At 37.2% G+C, this 19,627-nt stretch overlaps 1 protein-coding gene across 1 annotated transcript; it reads left to right on the top strand.

The window, feature by feature from the left end:
- Window positions 1-3,699: 3,699 nt before the first annotated feature.
- Window positions 3,700-8,917, top strand: LOC18432259 (putative pentatricopeptide repeat-containing protein At3g25970). Its single transcript, XM_011624415.3, has 4 exons — window positions 3,700-3,810; window positions 3,928-6,779; window positions 6,932-7,110; window positions 8,485-8,917. The coding sequence occupies exons 1-2, from the start codon at window positions 3,715-3,717 to the stop codon at window positions 6,628-6,630; spliced, it is 2,799 nt and encodes a 932-aa protein (XP_011622717.2). The 5' UTR covers window positions 3,700-3,714; the 3' UTR covers window positions 6,631-6,779; window positions 6,932-7,110; window positions 8,485-8,917.
- Window positions 8,918-19,627: the final 10,710 nt, after the last annotated feature.

The following is a 19,627-nucleotide window of genomic DNA, read 5'->3' as shown; positions in this document are numbered from 1 at the left end:
CATACATAGAGAGAGACATAAATATGACAAATCAAGAGAAAATACACAATTAGAGAGTCATGGCTTAGAGAAATAAAAAAGACATGGTTAGAGGGGATAAGGAGTTAAAAGGGAGAAATGATTCATTCCAAAAGATAATTGAGTTCGAGAGAAATGAAATGACTAGAGTGAGAGGATTTAGAGAGAGAGAAAAAAGGGCACGATTAAAGAGAGAGGAGAATCGTTGAGAGAAAAGGGTGCTATTAGATAGAGGAGTTAGAGAGAGATAATGTGTGGCTAGATAAAGTGGATTTAGGGGACAAAGGGCCCGACTCGAAGAGAAATGTCGTAGTTAAGAGTAAGAGAGAAAACACAATTGAGAAAGGAGTGAGGGAGAGAAACGACACATTTAGAGATAGAGATGCATTACGCGATAAAGGGTAGCATTAGAGAGAGTCAAAGAATGACATGGTTAGAGACAGGATTTAGAGAAAGAAAATCCGTGATTAAGAGAGTAAAAAGCTAGAAAGAGCAAGGGAAAGTGAGAAAGGACACAAAGCAAAAAAAAAAAGGTTAGAGATGAAATGGGCCGGGTTAGGTCCATGTCAAGCCCAATCCGGACCTGACCCAACTAGGTCTAGGTAAACCTGGACTCAAGTTAGGTCCAGGTCAATTGGATAGGAACGCTACCCACCTTGTCAGGTCATGTCTGGTAATAAGATTACTATTTTATCTATTTAATATTATATAGTTAATATTAAGATACTAAATTACTAATATATACTGGGAAGGGTCGGGTCAGTTTGGCCTTGACCTGGACCTCACCTCACTTGACCTAAAGTGGATCCAGACCTTGACCCTGGTCCAAAGTCACGTGGACCCAATCCCAACCTGTTGGATCTAATGTCCGGGTCCAGACCAGGACTCAGATAGGTCAACCCATTGGGTCGACTAAACCCATTTTCCACCCCCAATAGAAGTGCCATTGCAAAATGGAAATCCTAGCTTATGAGGGTGAAAGTTCCAACCATCGAAACATGGTCTAGGAGTCATTTTGTGCGAGATTTAGAAAATGGTTGTTAGTGGTTATAATGGTCGTTATAAAGGAAATGTTCTCTACCTATATTTCATAAAGAAAAGGAAAAGTCTAAAATAAAACTATTTACCTTTATTGTAAGGATACCACAGTCAACTTTAGTCCTTTGACGTGAAATTGGAGGGCTTGGGGTGTCCTCAGATTTCAAAGAAGTCAACTTTAGTCCTTTGACGTGAAATTGGAGGGCTTGGGGTGTCCTCAGATTTCAAAGAAGCCTTGTTGCAAAACCAGTTGGGTTGAACTAGATCCTGCCAGTTTACCCAGACTTGCCTTCTAGGCGAGCTGGGTTTTTGGTTGGTTATAGGGGTCTACCTGCCAAAGGTTGGACCCCCCAACCTAAGCAATCCAAGTAGATCTTCTACTCGGGCAAGTCTTTCTACTACCTGACTAGGTTTTCTTTAACCTGACTGAGTGATCTTTAAACTGGCAGTTACCAGGCTACCTGTCTGTCTCTTACTCTCTCTCTCTCTCATGGGGATAACAGGGCTCCTGCCCTTCTCTCTACCTCTCTTTCTCTTGGCAACAAGGCCCCTACCCTTTTCTCTCTCTCTCTCTCTCTCTCTATATATATATATATATATATATATATATATATATATATATATATATATATATATATATATATATATATATATATATATATATATATATATATATATATATATTATATGGTTTGTATAGAGCCGAGGCTCTAAACAATCAAAATAAAGCGCACTTTTAAATATTATTGAGGAATGGGCTTTCAATACTGAAAATCTTTGTGATTGTCTTGAAATATATTTTAATCTTTAATTATAAAATTTAAAGCTTTAAAAATAGTGTAGATCAAGTAGATCTATGAAAACTTGAAAATCTTGAAAATTGGCGATCCAAATATGCGTTACAAGATGCACTATTTTCGAAACTTGAAATCCATTTTTTTTCTCATGTCCATGCATCTTGATGTCTAGATGATCAGTTTGAGTATATTTGGGCATCAAAACAATCTTTTGTAGTGAAATTTCTGAGGTAGGCTCTAATTTGATTGTTTAGAGCCTCACTCTCATAAAAGGGACTTGCCCGACTAAGGATGGGTTACTTGTGTGAAGAGTCTCAAGTGTCTCTGAAGAGTCTCAGTGTCCATTAATTGATATGAATATACAGACTTGTCTTTAGATAAATTACAGATGACACTAATATATGCTAAATCATAGACACCTAAACTATACCTAGACTTACCATAAAATACAAGACACAATATCATACCCTTCCCATATTTACTGATTACAATATATGCCTTTTATATTAACCGGATATACAATATATACTTTCCTTTCATATCTGGGACCTAGTTTGGGTCTCCGCTCGGCCCATGGTGGGGTTTTGTGCTTGTGTCGGGCAATCCTACCCTGGTAAAAAATCTTTTACTTAGTGACACAACCCTACCCATCAACTTTCACTTTTAATGGTTGTAGTTAGTTGTAAATAGTATCACAAAATATAATTCCTTATTTTTTTTCTTTTCCACATTTCCCCTTTTTCCCTTTTGCCTTTGTTTGTGTAAAATATTGCCGTTTCCTTTATAAGGCTTGCCACAGTTATACAACAGAAATGCACTAACCCTTATTGTTTATTTTCTGCAGTTAATGTTTTTTTAAATTTGCTGACTCCAAATAATTGGGATAAGGCTTGGATGATGATGAATACTTCTAAACCTGGATTTTTTTGGAATAGAATGAAAGGGCTTGAAAGTGGAACTTGCAATCAGGTTGGGTTGCCAAAGTCTAGAAGTGTGACCTGATAATCAGGTCAGGTCCATGCCAAGCCTATGCAAGTTGGATTGTTGTATCTTATCCGAAACATATAATATTATCATATATCCATTTTTATTTTTCATATTTCGACATAGGTTGGGGCTTGTTCTAATGACCTAGACCGGACCGGGTTGGTTTGGAATTGGTCGCACCCTCTCACCTTGTGAGGCACTTCTAATATAGTTAAGGATGTTTTCTTGTATTTTTTGTTTTTGGGTAAATCAGTGGGAAGAAGGCTCCGTACCTATTTTTTATTAAATAATAACAAAAATTATAACTCACAAATTTACAACCTTATGTTAGGCAATTGCGTGATATCATGAAGTAAATGAAGAAAAATACAATCAAGTGGCCTAATCAGCCAAATGGTTGCATCAGAAAAACCGTGGCTTTTTCATTGAGTGTGTCGGCAACCGTAGATATGTAAATTATAGTACATACATCTAATAAATCTCCTTCTACAGTTGGCAGGAACAATGTGAAGACACCATGAGGCTCTGCATCCATCACTTTAGTAGAGAACAGCAAATTTAACTCAGTAGCAAGATCCCCTCGGCCTTGCTAGAAAGGAGATGACCCATTTACCAGAAAGTCCAACATTATTTTGATTCGCATAATTTTTAATATCCGTACAACATTGTTAATATCCGCAAGTCTTCCAAACAATTGACGTCGCAAATACTGGGTTTGACTTAACTCCACCACAATTGACGTCACGAGGCTCTTTCATGAAATATGCAAAATTATAAAATAAAAACCACGCCGCTGACAAAGGCACAAGTACACACGCCAGAGTAGATATAAAGTAAGAGGGTTTTATCATTACAAACTACAGAGAGAGGGGTTATGGCATGTCATGCCTTCCCTCTGCAATTAAGGAGCACAATACATAGCTCTCTTCCATTCCACCACCATTCCTCAAAGCCACTTCCATTACTACAGGTTAGTCACCTTTTCTTTTTTGTGTTGTTTTAGCTTCAAAAGTACTCTCTCTCTCTCTCTCTCTGTTTGTGTGTGTTCCGATATAAATGAATAAGATTATGGGTAACTCGATTACAGGCACGTAATTTTGCTATAGGCTCGTCACCAGAAAGACTCAAGTTTCGAATTCACAATGATGCTATCATTAGAACCAGAATTAACAGATTCATGGCCACAAAAGTGGAAGGAAAGTTATGTGTTCACAATGAAGAAATGGAAGTTAAACGGTGTATTGATGCAGAAGAAGGTGAAAATGGAGGGAGGATTGAGGGTGGGCGGCTTGAATCCTCACAAACTGAAGGTAATATGGATACCCACAAGGGGGAATTGATAATTGAAGAAAATAATGAGAAAATTGAGCTTACACCTTCATATTTTGAAGAAAGAATGGGAACCCAAAAGGAAACCGTGAAGATTCTTGGCTGTTCCAATGACCAAAATACTAAAAATATAGGAAAAACCAATCTTTGCAGGGTTGGACCATCACTAATGGGAGAAAAGATGAGAATCCACATTGAGAACATGGAACTTCAAGCTTTTCTAAATGAAAAAAGCGCTGAAAATAATGGAAATATCCAGAAGATGAAGATTAGCCCTTCGTTCAAAATGGAGGAGAACACATCAACGAACAATTTGGAATTCAAAAGCAGAGGAGCTTTTAGAGAGAAAAATGACGGTCCTGAAAGAGACCCAAGTCTTTACATTGAGCTTTTACGCCAGTGTGCGAGCAGGGGAATGCTTATGGAAGGAAAGGGATATCATGGGTGCTTGATAAAAACTTTTTTGGGCTTAGAAAATATTTTGTTATTTAATTTCCTGGCGCATATGTATGCCAAATGTGGAAGTTTAGAAGATGCTCACCGGATATTTGATGAAATTCCTGAGTATAATGTGTTCTCTTGGACTGTTATGATTGTTGGTTACACCCAAAATGGGTTCCCTGAGGAAGGGTTTAACTATTTTGTTGAGATGGAGGCAGCTGGAATTCAACCTGATAAATATGCATTTTCAGCAGCTCTTCAGTCCTGTGTAGCCTTAGGAGCTCTTGATAATGGTAAAATGGTCCATGCCCAGATTATTAAAAGTCGTAATTCTATCCATGCATATGTGTGCACTTCTCTTATGAATATGTATGCGAGGTGTGATGTAATCGAGGATTCATCAAGAGTCTTTGAGACAATGGCTGATCCCAATCAAGTCTCTTGGAATGCTATGATATCGGCATATACTCAGAGGGATTATCATAAAGAAGGTTTGGAATTGTATTCAAAGATGGTCAAGCAAGGTGTCAAACCAAATTTGTACACCTTTGCCTGTGTCTTGAAAGCTTGTGGAAAGCTAGGTGCTCTTGCAGAGGGCAAAAATGTCCATAAGTATGCAAAGGAGCTCGATTTGGAGTCTAATAGTGTTGTTGGGACTGCTCTTATTGATATGTATGCAAAGTGTGACTGCTTATCTGATGCAAGAATGGTCTTCGATAAGCTTGCAGATAATGGTGATAATGTACCATGGAATGCCATGATCTCCGGTTATGCTCAAAGTGGGTTTACTTCTCAGGCAGTTGATCTCATTATTCAAATGCTAATGAGAAGCATAAGGATTGATTCTTTTACATATGGTAGCATCCTTAATGCTTGTGCAGCTACAAAACATTTGGGACTAGGAGAGGGGATACATGGCATTATTATCAAAACATGTGACTACTTGAATGATTTAGCTGTGACTCATGCTCTAGCTGACATGTATGCTAAATGCGGGTGCTTGGAAGAGGCGGTCATGGTTTTTGAAGAGATACCTGAGAAAGATGTCATTTCATGGACTACTATGATTACTGCATATGCTCAAAATTGGCAAGGGGACAAAGCAATGGAAATGTTTTCAAAGATGAGAATGGAAAATTTAAGCCCCAATCAGTTCACTTTCTCCAGTGTCCTTATGGGGTGTTCTGGCCTTTCTTTATTAGAGTATGGTGAACAAATCCATGGACTTGTTTATAAATTGGGATTCAATGAGTATGCATGTGTTGGGAGTTCTTTGATAGACATGTATGCAAAATGTGGGTGTGTATTGGGTGCTCGTAAGGTTTTTAAGAGAGTATCGGACCCTGATGTCGTGTCTTGGACATCCATTATTTCAGCCTATGCCCAGCATGGTCTTGCAAATGAGGCACTTCAACTCTTTGATGAGATGGAACTCACCAGTATCAAGCCAAATGGCGTCACCTTTCTCTGTGTTCTATTTGCTTGTAGTCATGGGGGGTTGACGGATAAGGGCCTTTACTATTTTCAGTTAATGAGAGAAACATATGGAATTATTGCTGAAAAGGAGCACTATGCATGCATTGTGGATCTTTTAGGACGTTCAGGACGCCTTGATGATGCACTTGAGTTCATTAAAAATTTGCCTGTTGTTCCAAGTCCCTTGGTTTGGCAAACACTGTTAGGTGCTTGTAGAGTCCACGGCAATGCTGAGTTGGGCAAGCTTGCAGCAGGGCATGTCCTCTCTTTTGAACCAGAAGATTCGGCAGCTTATGTGCTTCTTTCGAACACATATACATCATTGGGAAGTTTGGAGATTGGGATTAGTGTGAGAAGCCTGATGAGAGAGAGAGGTGTCAAGAAAGAGCCTGGCATCAGTTGGATTGTGGTTGGAGGAAGGGTTCATAAGTTCTATGTGAGGGATGGGAGACACCCTAGAAGAGACGAAATTTATGCCAAATTGGGAGACTTACTAGACAAAGTTAAAACAGCGCGATATGTACCTGATCTAACATTTGTATGACATGATTTTGGGGGGGTGACTAATGAAGGTGGTGGTCTTTTTGATATTTAGCTGGAGAGCTTGATCTTTATTTTAGTTGACCTTTCCTGATGTTTTAAGATATTAGCTGTGAAGTGATGGTGGGAAGGGAGTTGAACCTTGCCTCGGAGGTATTCTTTTGAATAAACCCTCGATTAGTTGATACAGTTTATGGAGATCCATCTTGTTTAGGAGTACTGCTTCTTTGTGTTTCAGCTTCCTGTTAGCTCTAGTATTCTTGACGTTTATCCATGATATTAGTTTTTTTTTTTTTTTTTTTCAGATATGCAACTTCATCTTTTTGAAGCATTTGCATTGGCCCATCATTTGAGCACAAATAACAGCACAAATAAATCAATATTTTGGCTTCTTTGTGCTCAAGATAAAGTTGGCATCAACATAGAGATATCTATTTTGGAAGCATCGGTGTTCATCTACGGCTGCAACAAGTGAATTTGTGAGGCAAGTATCTTGAAGATCAGGGGCCAATTCATGAACTTTGATCAACTAAGTTGCTTCTATGCCACTCTTTTGCTCAGAGATTGATTCCAACATAATATTTAGAGATATGAGTAAAATTAACTTGATATCTTCCACTATACTTCTTTCAGCTTTTATGGACGGATAATGTGGATACTGTACCAGTGAAGGAGATATTTCAGTTTTCTTTTCAAAGAATTAAAATAATTGAAGTTATCATTAAGTATGTAGTAGACCATAGCTGCGTAAAGACATAGTTTTTTTAAAAGAGTTTAAAATCGCTGCTGCGTGTTTCCTATGGGCCTCCTTGTAGCTAGAGATCCCACTAAACTAGGATAAAGTGATTGAATTTGACCATTGTCTCATCTTAATTCAACACATTGTCATGCCTTTCATTAAAGTGCCCCCTTCCTTTTCTTGATAGGATTTTAGTTTCTTTTTTGGGAAAAAATCTATAGTACTTTCCCCATTAGTAGTTTTTTTTAGATTGGTCTTATATTCCCTGATTTTTGTTGTCTTATTTTAGGGTTCATTTGATACATGTTGTGTGCCATGCAGCTTTGTGATGTCCTGGATTGTCGAAACTCGGAAAGTGATTACTGGTTGTGTTTGTTCCTCTTGATTTTCACGTTTCTATTATCTAGTTCTTTGCTGATTATTTAGTTGGGATCACATTCAAGTCCATTGGTTTTCCTTTGAACTCAATGTGGACCCCATCTACGTATCGAAAGTATGGCATAAACATCTTGTGTATGGTATCCCTATTTACTGGCTGGGCATTGACCATCCAATCTCAAGATGACGGTGCAGATGAACTAGACACTAGGTGAATGTCTATCATAGCAACTATGGTTCATCTCCACCATTAAATGTTGACTAGGGATATTGTACTCACTGTCTGTATGGTATATCTCCATATAGGCACAAAAGCCTGGTTATTGAACTATTTGAAAGTAGAACTTCCCCATGTATATTTGAAGCTGGATCAATAATCCTGCATGGATCCATATTGCACATTTCTTGCTTTTACTTGGAAATCCATGGATTTGTTTTGCATCAAGTAGACCATTATCATATATTTACCTTTCCTCTATATTTTGATCCCCATTTACATTAGTTTCAAAGACTAAATTTGGGAGAAAATATGAATTTAGCTTTCCATCACACTACTTGTGGATCATTTAGAGACCCTTTTAGTTTCTTTCATTTTATCATTCTTTTGCAATTTCTTATGCTTAGTGATTTCTATCCAATTCATCATTTAGTTGGACATTTGACTGTTGCTAACTTGTCCAGTAAACATGTGCACATGTCCCTTGTTAGTTGAATATCTTACTTGGTCCTGTTTTTGTGCAGTAATTTCTAGAAGGTGAGCTTTCGCTTTAAATCTTGGTGAATTTGGCTCTAATTTGGACACTATCGACATTCAAGGCATGGACATTTGGGGAAGTAAAAGCTGTTCAATTTGTTTATAATTAGGTTGAGTGTTGGAAACTCATAAGGTGCTGTAACAATTCCCAAAAAGTGCATCCTGAGGCTTGATGCGCCCCAAACGCAATGAAGTCGGGGTTGGGGTATAGCTCCTAATTTCTCTCTCTCCTTCTCTTGTATCAAAAGTGTGCATCGTATTTCATTAAAGATGATTTTAGTTACTAAGATTCACTCGTTTAGTGAGCTTAATGTATCTGTAACAATTCCCAAAAGTGCATCCATGAAATATGAAACAATCTAGGTGTAATTGTGTGCCTCAAAATTCAATTTTAAAAGCGAGGTTGTTTTTGTTTCTCAACACTATGCAGGCATTATTATTATTTGAGCAAAACAATGCATCTAAGAAAATTAAAAATCTTTCTAAAGTGGTCCATTGTATCATAATGGTTAGTGACCAGTTGACCAACAAATCATCTCTCTGGAAAATATTTTTTATGTGCAGCCCTTGCATCAATATTACCTCTTAATATCATCAATACACAGCATGAACAATTTATGCGCATGGATATGGAAAGGTCTGTAAGGCTACCTGCATTTGCAGATCCATTTTGATTATTTTGGCCCCTTTTTTTTCAGTCAAGATTTAAACTTATTTATCGCTTGTGACCTTTACAAAATTGTGTGACAGTAGCTAGAACTTTGGAGAAATGAATTGATCCGAAGCCTTTTGGGCTACAAAAATTTGATGGTGATGGGCTGGGCATAAAATTGTATAAATCAGAAACAAACAGGATTCCTCTGCACAATATGTATTATGTGACTCTGGCAAGTGTGGTGCATATCGGTGGGTGGGTGTGAATTTGACTTGGTAACCAGAGATGGTCATCCACCCCATTCTTCGCTATGGTATCAGCTTAGTCGTTAGCTTTCCTCCAGAACATGGCTAAAAGTAACCGAAAGTGTTGAAAAAAAAAAGGTATTTGATCTAGCACATACTCCATGGTTTTGCTTTTTCTATCTTAGCCCAGAATATTGTGGTTGATGAATGTCTTTATTAATCAAGTTTTTCTCCCACCTGCTGTCAAAAATTTTGAGTCCAATTAGAAGGGCTTGGGACCTCAGCTTGGATGGAGTCACACTTCCCACTTAGGGCATGAATAGGTCCAACATGACATTAGTGGCCCTTCTATAGACCCCAATTCCGGAAGGGTCAGGGTTGCCCATCAAGCTTCCGCAAATTTCGACTTTTTTACCCTAGGGTATGGGGGCTTGCTAACACGAAGATCTGGTGTCCTCTGTGAGTCTGGAATGGAGAATAGTCAGTCAATTGTGATTGAAATAGATGGCTGAAAGTCCCTGGGATTCTTTCCTACTAAGGCCCAAAAGATGATAAGCGATTTGATCCAATCCTGATTGCTTACCATTCTAGACTCTGCTTTGAAAGATTCTTCTATATCTTTCTAACCAAATGGGATGGAATCACTCCAAGAATTGAAAGGCAACATAATAAAGTGCTTCAAGGCCAAAACCAAATGATTATGCTTGTGGGAATTTGATAAAGTGCTTCAAGATCAAAACCAAATGATTATGGTTGTGGGACTATGGATAAACAAGTGTTTATTTGTTTTTCTATAGGGTTTTTGGGAACCCCTCGCTTGCGAAATCGGGAATCCCAAATACTAGGATCCCATCTACGAGCTTGTACATGATTGGCTAAATGCGAAGTAAATGAATACAAATATAAATTGAATGCAATAAATAAAGCAAACATAAAAATCACATCACAACAACACACAATTTACGTGGTCTATTCCGTAGGGCTACGTCCACGGTCTCGACAACTAGAAATCCACTCTCATAATGAAGATTATAGTTTTGGGTAACAAGAGATATACGTCTCTCTAAACATCGGTAAAAAACCATCACCGGTCTTCCTTTCTAAACCTGCTCTCCTAACCAAGTAAAACTGTCGATCAATACATTTTTTTCCACTGCAATACTGCGACCAAAATGATAACCTTGAGAGTAACCGAGATACTTTCTCTATCTAGAAGTGAAAACCTTACCAACCCAAAATTCACGAGAATACCACTTCTCTCTCGAAGGCCATGTCTCTCTCTCTCTTGGAGACCCATCTCCATATTGGAGATCCATTCCCATAAACCCCAAAGGGGTGACCATCAAAAAACGGTTATTATGTCTTCCTTAACCCATTATATAGAAATTACTTTCTTGCTTCCCAAAATAGTCCCTTCTCATTTTACCATAATACCTTTAATCTTTAGAAGAAATTATGGGTACAGTGATTTGGCAATCACCAAACCCAACAATCTCCACATTGATAGCAAAAATTCACCGTAATTTCCTTAGTGATCTTCATTAGATAAATTTCTTGATTTTTTCACACTTGCCTCCACTGTGGAATTTTCACAAACATTTTGCCTCCCTATTTCTCCACCTCAAATCATGTATCTATCAAACTTCAAGATTCATCTTTTTATTAATGTGAGCCTTAGCCCCGTACACACCTTGTGCTCTTGTACCAATTGTAGGGTTCTCGAGAACCCCTCGCTTGTAGAACTGAGAATCCCAAATTCTAGGATCCCACCCAACATCTTGTACATGACTGGCTAAATGCGAAGTAGATGATTACAACTATAAATCGAGTGCAAGAAGTAACGCAAACATAAAAATCACACTACAACAACACACAATTTATGTGGTTCACCCTGTAGGACTACATCCACATCCTCGACAACTAGAAATCTACTATCATAATGAAGATTACAGTTTTGGGTTACAATAGACATACCTCTCTTTAAACATCGATAAAAAACCATCACCGATCTTCCCTTCTAAACCCGCTCTCCCGACCGAGAAAAACCATTGATCAATACCTTATTTCCCACTGTAATATTGCTACCGAAAAAATAACCTCGAGAGCAACTGAGAGACTTTCTCTATCTAAAAGTGAAAGCCTTACCAACCCAAAACTCAATGAATACTACCTCTCTCGGAGGTCGTGTCTTACTCTCTTAGAGATCAATCTCCATATTGGAGATCCATTCTCATAACCCCCAAAAAGGTGACCCTCAAAGGATGGGTATTATGTCTTCTTTAGCCTATTATATAAAGATCACTTTCTTGCTTCCGAAAAAAGTCCCTTTTCATTTTACCATAATATCTTTAATCTTTAGAAGAAAAGACGGGTATGGTGATTTGGCTATCACCGAACCCAACAATTTACACCTTGATAGTGAAATCACCATACTTGCCTTGACGACCTTCATTAGGTAGATTTCTTCGCACTTGCTTAGATTGTAGAATTTTCACAAATAGATTGCCTCAATATTTCTCCACCTCAAACCATGTATCCATGAAATTTCAATATTTCTCTTTTTCTCAATGCGAGCCTTAGCCCCGTATACACTTTGTGCTCTGATACCAATTGTAGCGTTCTCGAGAACCTCTCACTTGTGGAGCCGGGAATCCTAAATACCAAGATTCCACCCAATATCTTGTATATGAATGGCTAAATACGAAGTAGATAAATAAAATTATAAATCAAGTGCAAGAAATAAAACAAACATAAAAACCACACCACAACAACACATGGTTTACGTGGTTCACCTCGTAGGGCTACATCTACGGTCTCGACAACTAGAAATCTACTACCACAATGAATATTACAGTTTTGGATTACAAGATATATACCTCTCTCTAATATCGGAAAAAAACCATCACTGGTCTTTCCTTCTTAACCCGATCTCTCGACCAAGCAAAATCGTTGATCAATACATTCTTTTCCACCGCAAATACCGCTATCGAAAAGATAATCTCGAGAGCAACCGAGAGGCTTTCTCTCTCTAAAAGTGAAAGCGCTACCAACCCAAAAACTCATGAGAATACCGCATCTCTCTCAGAGGCCATTTCTCTCTCTCTCTTAGAAACCTATCTCCATATTGGAGATCCATTCCCATAACCCCAAAAGGGTGATCATCAAAGGGTAAGTACTATATCTTCCTTAGCCCAATATATAGAGATCACTTTCTTGCTTAAAAAAAGAGTCCCTTTTCATTTTACCATAATACGCTCAATCTTTAGAAGAAAATATGGGACGGTGATTTGGCTATCCCCAAACCCAACAATTTCACCTTGAAAGCAAAATCATCATAATTGCCTTAACGACCTTCATTAGATGTATTTCTTGATTTCTTCGCACTTGCCTCCATTATGGAAATTTCATAAACATTTGCCTCCATATTTCTCCACCTCAAACTATATGTTTATCAAACTTCAAGATTCCACTTTAATGTTTTCCTCAATGCAAGCTTTAGCCCCGTACACACCTTGTGCTCTGATATCAATTGTAGGGTCGCCGGGAACCCCTTGCTTGCGGAATTGGGAATCCTAAATTCTAGGATCCCACCCAACATGTTGTACATGGTTGGCTAAATGCGAAATAGATGAATGCAACTATAAATTGAGTGCAAGACATAAAGCAAACATAAACAACAACATACAATTTATGTGGTTCACCCCGTAAGGCTATATCCATAACCTCGGTAATTAAAATTTTACAATGACAATGAAGATTACAGTTTTAGGTTACAAGAGATATACCTCTATTTAAACATCAGTAAACCTGCTCTCCCGACCAGGTAAACCGTCGATCAATACCTTTTTTCTCATCGCAATACCACTACCGGAAAGATAACGTCGAGAGCAATCGAGAGACTTTCTCTCTCTAGAAGTGAAAACCTTACCAACCCAAAACTCATGGAATTCCACATCTCTGTTGGATGCCATGTTTCTCTATCTCTTGGAGACTCATCTCCATATTGAAGATCCTTTCTCATAACCCCAAAAGGGGTGACCTTCAAAGAACGAGTATTATGTCTTCCTTAACCCATTATATAGAGATCACTTTCTTGATCACCAAAAAAGTCCATTTTTATTTTACTTTAATACCCTTAATGTTTTTTAAAAAATATGGGTACGGTGATTTGGCTATCACCAAACCCAACATCTTCAGCTTGAAAATACTCTACACACCTATTAGGTACTGGAATGCCTCCATGTTGCAACTGATCCACAGTAACTTGTTCAAGGCAGCTAGTCCATGGAACGCCTGGACCTTTGGTAGAACTCGAATGGTCCACATTCAGTGGACGCTGGGATGGGAGGGATTTGGATTAGCTATAGGTTCTATAGAACAGGGAGACAGCATCTAGGCACTCGCTCGAATCCACTATGTTTTCCATTACTTCCCAGCACGTAAAATCGCCCAATCTAACCCTTAACCACTTGGTTAGATCGGTTTTGGGCGGATATGGTGATCAATCTGTATTTTAAAAAAAAATTCAAAAAATGTATATAAATTCTCAAAAACAATGAATTTGATTTGTAATGTATTTTAAAATATTCTTTACATTATGGCAAAAATTAAAAATTATTTTAGTCATTAATACTCACTTTTATATTTTCTCATCTTTTATAAAAAATTTTAAAAATAGCCATTGGAAGATATAAAATGGGCTAAAATCCATTTTTTGTTAGTATTTTTTTGACCGCCCGAGGCTTATCCAGTTAGAGTGGTTGAATCGGTAGGTTTACCAGTTAGGCTGGTTAAACCGCTTCTAGGCTCATATTTGATTAACCGTTCTTGTTCGAGTTTGCGAACACTGATTCCAAGTGAAATGTAGCATTGTTTATATTGGTTGCAGAGAGAGTAAGTTATTCCTCTCTGTATACTGGTGTAATAATGTAGCATTTATTTATGGGTTTTGTTACACTACGCCACTTGTGGTTTATACCCAAAGTCCTCAACATTTTTGGACACCTAGATTCAACAATTTTTGACATCTAGATACCCTTGAATTGTAATACACTATTTTTTATCATTTAGAGGGGTAGAATGGATATTTCTATAAAAAAATAGTGGCATGCTATTCTGTGGCCTAAGGCTATAGACAAAGCAGTCTGGGTCCAGACCTCTGACCGGTGTCACTCTGTCCAAATGCCCCAGACAGTCAACAGAATGGTGTCAATGTTTGGAAAAAAGAAAGAAAAGAAAAGTAAAAACCGGTAGTTAGCTCTTTTCATATTGGCTCTTTCGGTAATTAGCAAACTAGGAAAAATAAAGAAACCACATGGGGACTGACCATTGACGTAATTTTTGGGAAAAATTAGATCTTTCCATATTTTCCTATTTGTTTTAATGTCTGTATGTATATTCCTCATATTTTTAATAAAATAAATGACCAAAATATCTCTTATCGTTATAAGGGCATTTTATTCATTATTTCATAAGAAATATTATTTATTTAGTTTTCTTAGGTGCACTATAAAGATGGCCCATATTTCAACTTGTAGAAAAAAGAATTAAAAATAAAGTGTTAGACATGACAATGTCGTTGAAGCTATTCCCATAATTTCTTTGGATGGAGTATGGGTAACAGGCTAACAGCATTCACGTTTACATAGGGTAGTGCCACATAAAGAGTTTTCCAGCTACGAAAAACAATTAGGAAGAGTTAGGACAACTAATTGGAGATTAGGAACCTTCGCTCTACACAAAATTTGAAGAATGTTACCAAAAATAATATGAAAAAAAAAGGGCAAGTGAATGAACAGTTCATGTTAACAAGGCAGCATGGATACATTAATAAAGTGAGACGTGCTGGTTTTAGCGAGGTTTAAAAGTGATCCGGTTGCTCTTTTGAAAAGCCGGTCCAAATATGTGGACCGGTAGTTCAAATCGACGATGTAGCTAAGTGAATTGGAGAATCATTATCATCGGAGCTTTATCCTAACCATTTAGGATCCGCCACATGAATCATGTCAAGTTACTCTGCACTATCAAGGGCCAAAGTCTAAGTAAGACCATAAGTCCCTATATATTTTTTTTCACTACTTTCATGTATGTCTTTTTGGGTATTCTCTTACACCCTTTAAAGCTTTCCATTTGAACCAAGTCAAACATCCTAACTGATATTGTAGTACGTCTACGCTGCATATGACGAGTCCATCTAAGTCTACTTTTTTCTCATCTTATCACCCAGTGAATTAGCGAATAAAGATTTTAAAAATTAAGGAATAAAAACTTTAAAAAGTCAAACAATAAAGTGAGACACGATCTCTGGCATAACCGGCCGGTTCATGCAGGGAGCCAGCTGGTTCCCAATATTTAGAAGGATGTGGATCACCGAGTTTTAAAACCATAGTTTGCAAAGTACATTGTTATGTTATGGTGGGAGCACATTCTATAATTCACTCATCCAAAATTTTGGATCCACGAAAATTCAGTAGACTTCTATTTTAAAAAAAAGAAAGATATTGAGTTTTTTAACAATTAGGTCTAACCCTCCAAAGATTGAAAGTTCTTTGTTCAATATCGTGACTATGATTTTTTTTAGGTCTAACCCTCCAATGATTGAAAGTTCTTTGTTCAATATCGTGACTATGATTTTTTTTTTTCAGGTCCATAGATATTGCAGTTTGTAATAAGAAAAATCTGGGTTATTCATGTCATTTTACATTAATATGACGCATTAAGATGATATTTTATATTAAAAACAGGATACATATCAAAATCTTTTATACTTTTTTTTTTTCTTCTATCCAAAATGTTTTTGGTGTATCATCTTTCCCCCACCTTTTTTTTAACCAATAAGTAGCACATGAATTTTTGGTGTACCCATCATTCTCTTTTATTTTTTTAATATACAGTTCCCTATCAAAAACTATGCATTATAGTGAAAGCTTATCTTCTCAAAACTTAACGTAGACGTCTTTTTTGTCTAAATTTTTTGTTGGTTATGATATAATGGAATGGAACTCAAGACGTCATGGTGTTACAACCACCACCCTGACCACCTATGTTTTGAGCCCATTCTTCATATGGGAGCTCATAGAGTTAGTATAAGGGAACAAAATCATTGTATATCTCAGATTTGAGTGATAACTTTTTTTCATATGATTTTTTGAGAGATATCATTTTATGTTTTTTCCTTGGCATTTTTTTGAATGGTGTATTTCTTCCTTTGCTCTTGCATGTGTGTGCCTGACTAGATGTTTTAAAAAAGTGATATGTGAGTACATGGCCGTGCCAAATGAGTTAGTGAGAAATGTTTCTAGCATATGGTAATGGAAGTTTGAAGGAAAAACCCTTTGTACACTTTTTCTTCTTTCTCTAAATTTCTTTGAAGTTTTTCAAAAGATGGAAGGTGGTTCATTTTCACCTTTAAGGGCGTGTTGGACCACCCTTCTATATAACAGCCGAAAAGGAGTTTCCTATTCCCTATAAAAAGGCTATCCTTATTGTGATGGAAGGGCGGCTCTTATAGAAGACTACCCTTCCATCATTTTTTTATAGAAGGGTGGCCTTCCAAAACTGCCCCCTCTGGATGGGTGTCCTTTCAAGAAAGCTCGATTTTAATGTTGCAAAATGTAGCACGAAAGGCCACCCTTCTATACACACTTCCATGGGGCATTTTTAAACATTGGGAGTAGAATGTTCCACTCCCACATCCAAAAAATTCCTATTATCAAAATGCTTTCTTTATAGTAGGTGAAAATGAATTGTATACAATGAGACAATTTATCGTTGGTACATGGAGATCATAATTACTTATAATCATCCAATTTGAAATCTTAAGTGTGTCACGAAGTTCGAAAAAATTTGTTTTGAAGTTTGGATTTGATCAATGACATAAATGCAGCCACTCAATTTCACATTCAATAGTCAAAATTAATTGTGACTGCTTTGTACCAAAAATAAATAGTCTTATTATATACTTTCCCGAAAAGAAAATAGAGGCATGTGTATATCTGAATCTTAGAAAGCAAAGATTAAAAGTCCTCAAGTCCCAATGATTTTTCAAATTTTAAAAAGGAAAAAAGGTTCATGAGTCCTACAAAAAGTCTAGGGTTAAACCACCTCTTTAAGCTCCTTGGGCAACCTCCTGGGGAAAGAATTCACTTAGGACTTGCTAGATGAACACATAGCGTTGCACAAAGTGGGAATATGTGACATATATACACAGTTGCACCAATTTTTACTAGCAAAAACTATGCATGAGCGGTAGTTCCATTCCTCATGCTGGCAAACGGCTAGGCGAGGCCCGAGTCCGGCCTGGTTTAGACAGGGTCAAAGGGGCCATGGTCCTAGTGCAATACTAGCCTAGGCCTGGGCTTAATAGAAGAAAAAAGTAAAAAGAACATAGGGTAGAGTCAGGTTGGCCCATGCCGGTCTTGTCATGACCCTCGAGCCAATCCAGTCCCGCCCCAGCCATGCGTAACCCTCGAGCCACATTTTCTGGCCTAGGCCCTAAGTTTTTAAGTGGGGTTGCCCATTGCTAGCCCTGAAAAGAGTTTTGTGTCCTTTGTTAACAAGCCCACCATGTGCGGATCTAGACAAGGCTTATTAGTCTATCCGATACGCCAACGTTTTCTTTTTTTTGTATAAAACGAGACAATTTATCTTTATTACAAGGTCACAATTACTCCTAGTTATTAGATATTAAATTAGATAGCTTAGGATGTCATAAAATTCGAGATTTTTTTTTTTTGGAATTTTGAGTCCAACTAATGACGCTTTTACAACCATTCAATTTGAAATCTAATGGACAAGAATGTTACAACCATTCAATTTGAAATCTAACAAATAAAGGCGATTGTGACATCCTTGTGCTAAAATAAATGGTATCCTTATGTATTTTTCCTTTTTTTTTTATGTTTATTTCCTAGTTGGCAAATTTCTACCTAGAAATCATTTTGAATTTGGTAAATAAGGGCATACCAGTAGTTATAGATGACTGCATAAAAAGCATGATAGGATGCTTGACTTAGATATGCTATTGCATGCATTCTTTCAAGAACCTTTTGGGGATTTAGGGTTTTGGAGAAGAGGTCGTTTTTTAATGAGTTAGGGTACCTACCTATTCTTATGCATCTGCCTTCTGAAATCCTTCTTATAGATGGATTTTGTATCCCACATTTTTTCCCTTCACTACGATCGTGAATTTGGGAAAGAAAAATTCTTTGAGTCTTAAAAAATAATTAATTTTGTTCTGATTTTTGTATTGTTCATTTCAATTCTTCAAAGATCCTCAAATCCACACTATTTTAAGAGCTCTCAATTGACAGATCTGATGCCCAAATGGATTTGCAATAATTTAATATCTATTTCACATTCTAAACTAAAAACCAAAGTAACACATGAATCAGCCGACCCACATAAACTTTCCCTGAAAACATCCAATAACTCTACATCACGTAGTCCACATACTTTGAAATTAGCGGTGGGGATTGAGTTGGGTTTACCTGGGATCCGACCGAGTTCATGACCTAATGGGTCTGGTTTGGGTCCACTTGACCTTGAACCGACTGGGTCTGAGTCCATTCCCAAGCCCAGGCCCAGCTTGGATCCTATCAGGTCGGATCAGGTCAGGTCCCCGATTGAAGCTGGCCCGACCCGAACTAACATGCATATATTTATATGGATTATATATAAATAATATATATATATATATATATATATAATATCTAAAATAAATTATATATATTTCATTTATGGATCCTATCCATCCCTTTAAGTTCAGGAGATTCAGAAATGAGCCAACAAATCACTTCAGTGTACAAATTACACTAAAAACTTTTCAAAGAATCCTTAGACATTGAAGACAAGGAAACCACCAAAAAAACGTACGGACATTTTGATGCCAAAGGGTTCCAATTACACAAGCCATAGATGCGCAATGAAGAATACCTTAAATGTCCTCGCACAATTCACTGTTGTAGAAAGGTATCTTGGACTTTCCAAAGCTGTATTTGTCCAATTCTCAAATGTTTTATAACGCATTTAGATGCTCAAATCTTCTTATAACCCACTCAATATACCATGAATTTATTGCATTGAATGCTCATCTTTGACATTGCTTTCCTTCTAGCTCCTCCCAAATTGTGTACTGAAATACAAAATGGAGTTCTAATTGATCCCAAAGAAAGTTTGGATCTGTTCGGTTTGCAATTTTTTTTTAATAGTCTTGACAATTTTATCACAAAC

Source organism: Amborella trichopoda, chromosome 8 (assembly GCF_054954075.1).
Source record: "Amborella trichopoda isolate Santa Cruz 75 chromosome 8, AtrichopodaSantaCruz75HAP2 v2.0, whole genome shotgun sequence".
Classification (NCBI taxonomy): domain Eukaryota; kingdom Viridiplantae; phylum Streptophyta; class Magnoliopsida; order Amborellales; family Amborellaceae; genus Amborella; species Amborella trichopoda.
Note: the sequence above shows the minus strand (reverse complement) of the source record. Positions and strands in the feature narration are given on the sequence as shown.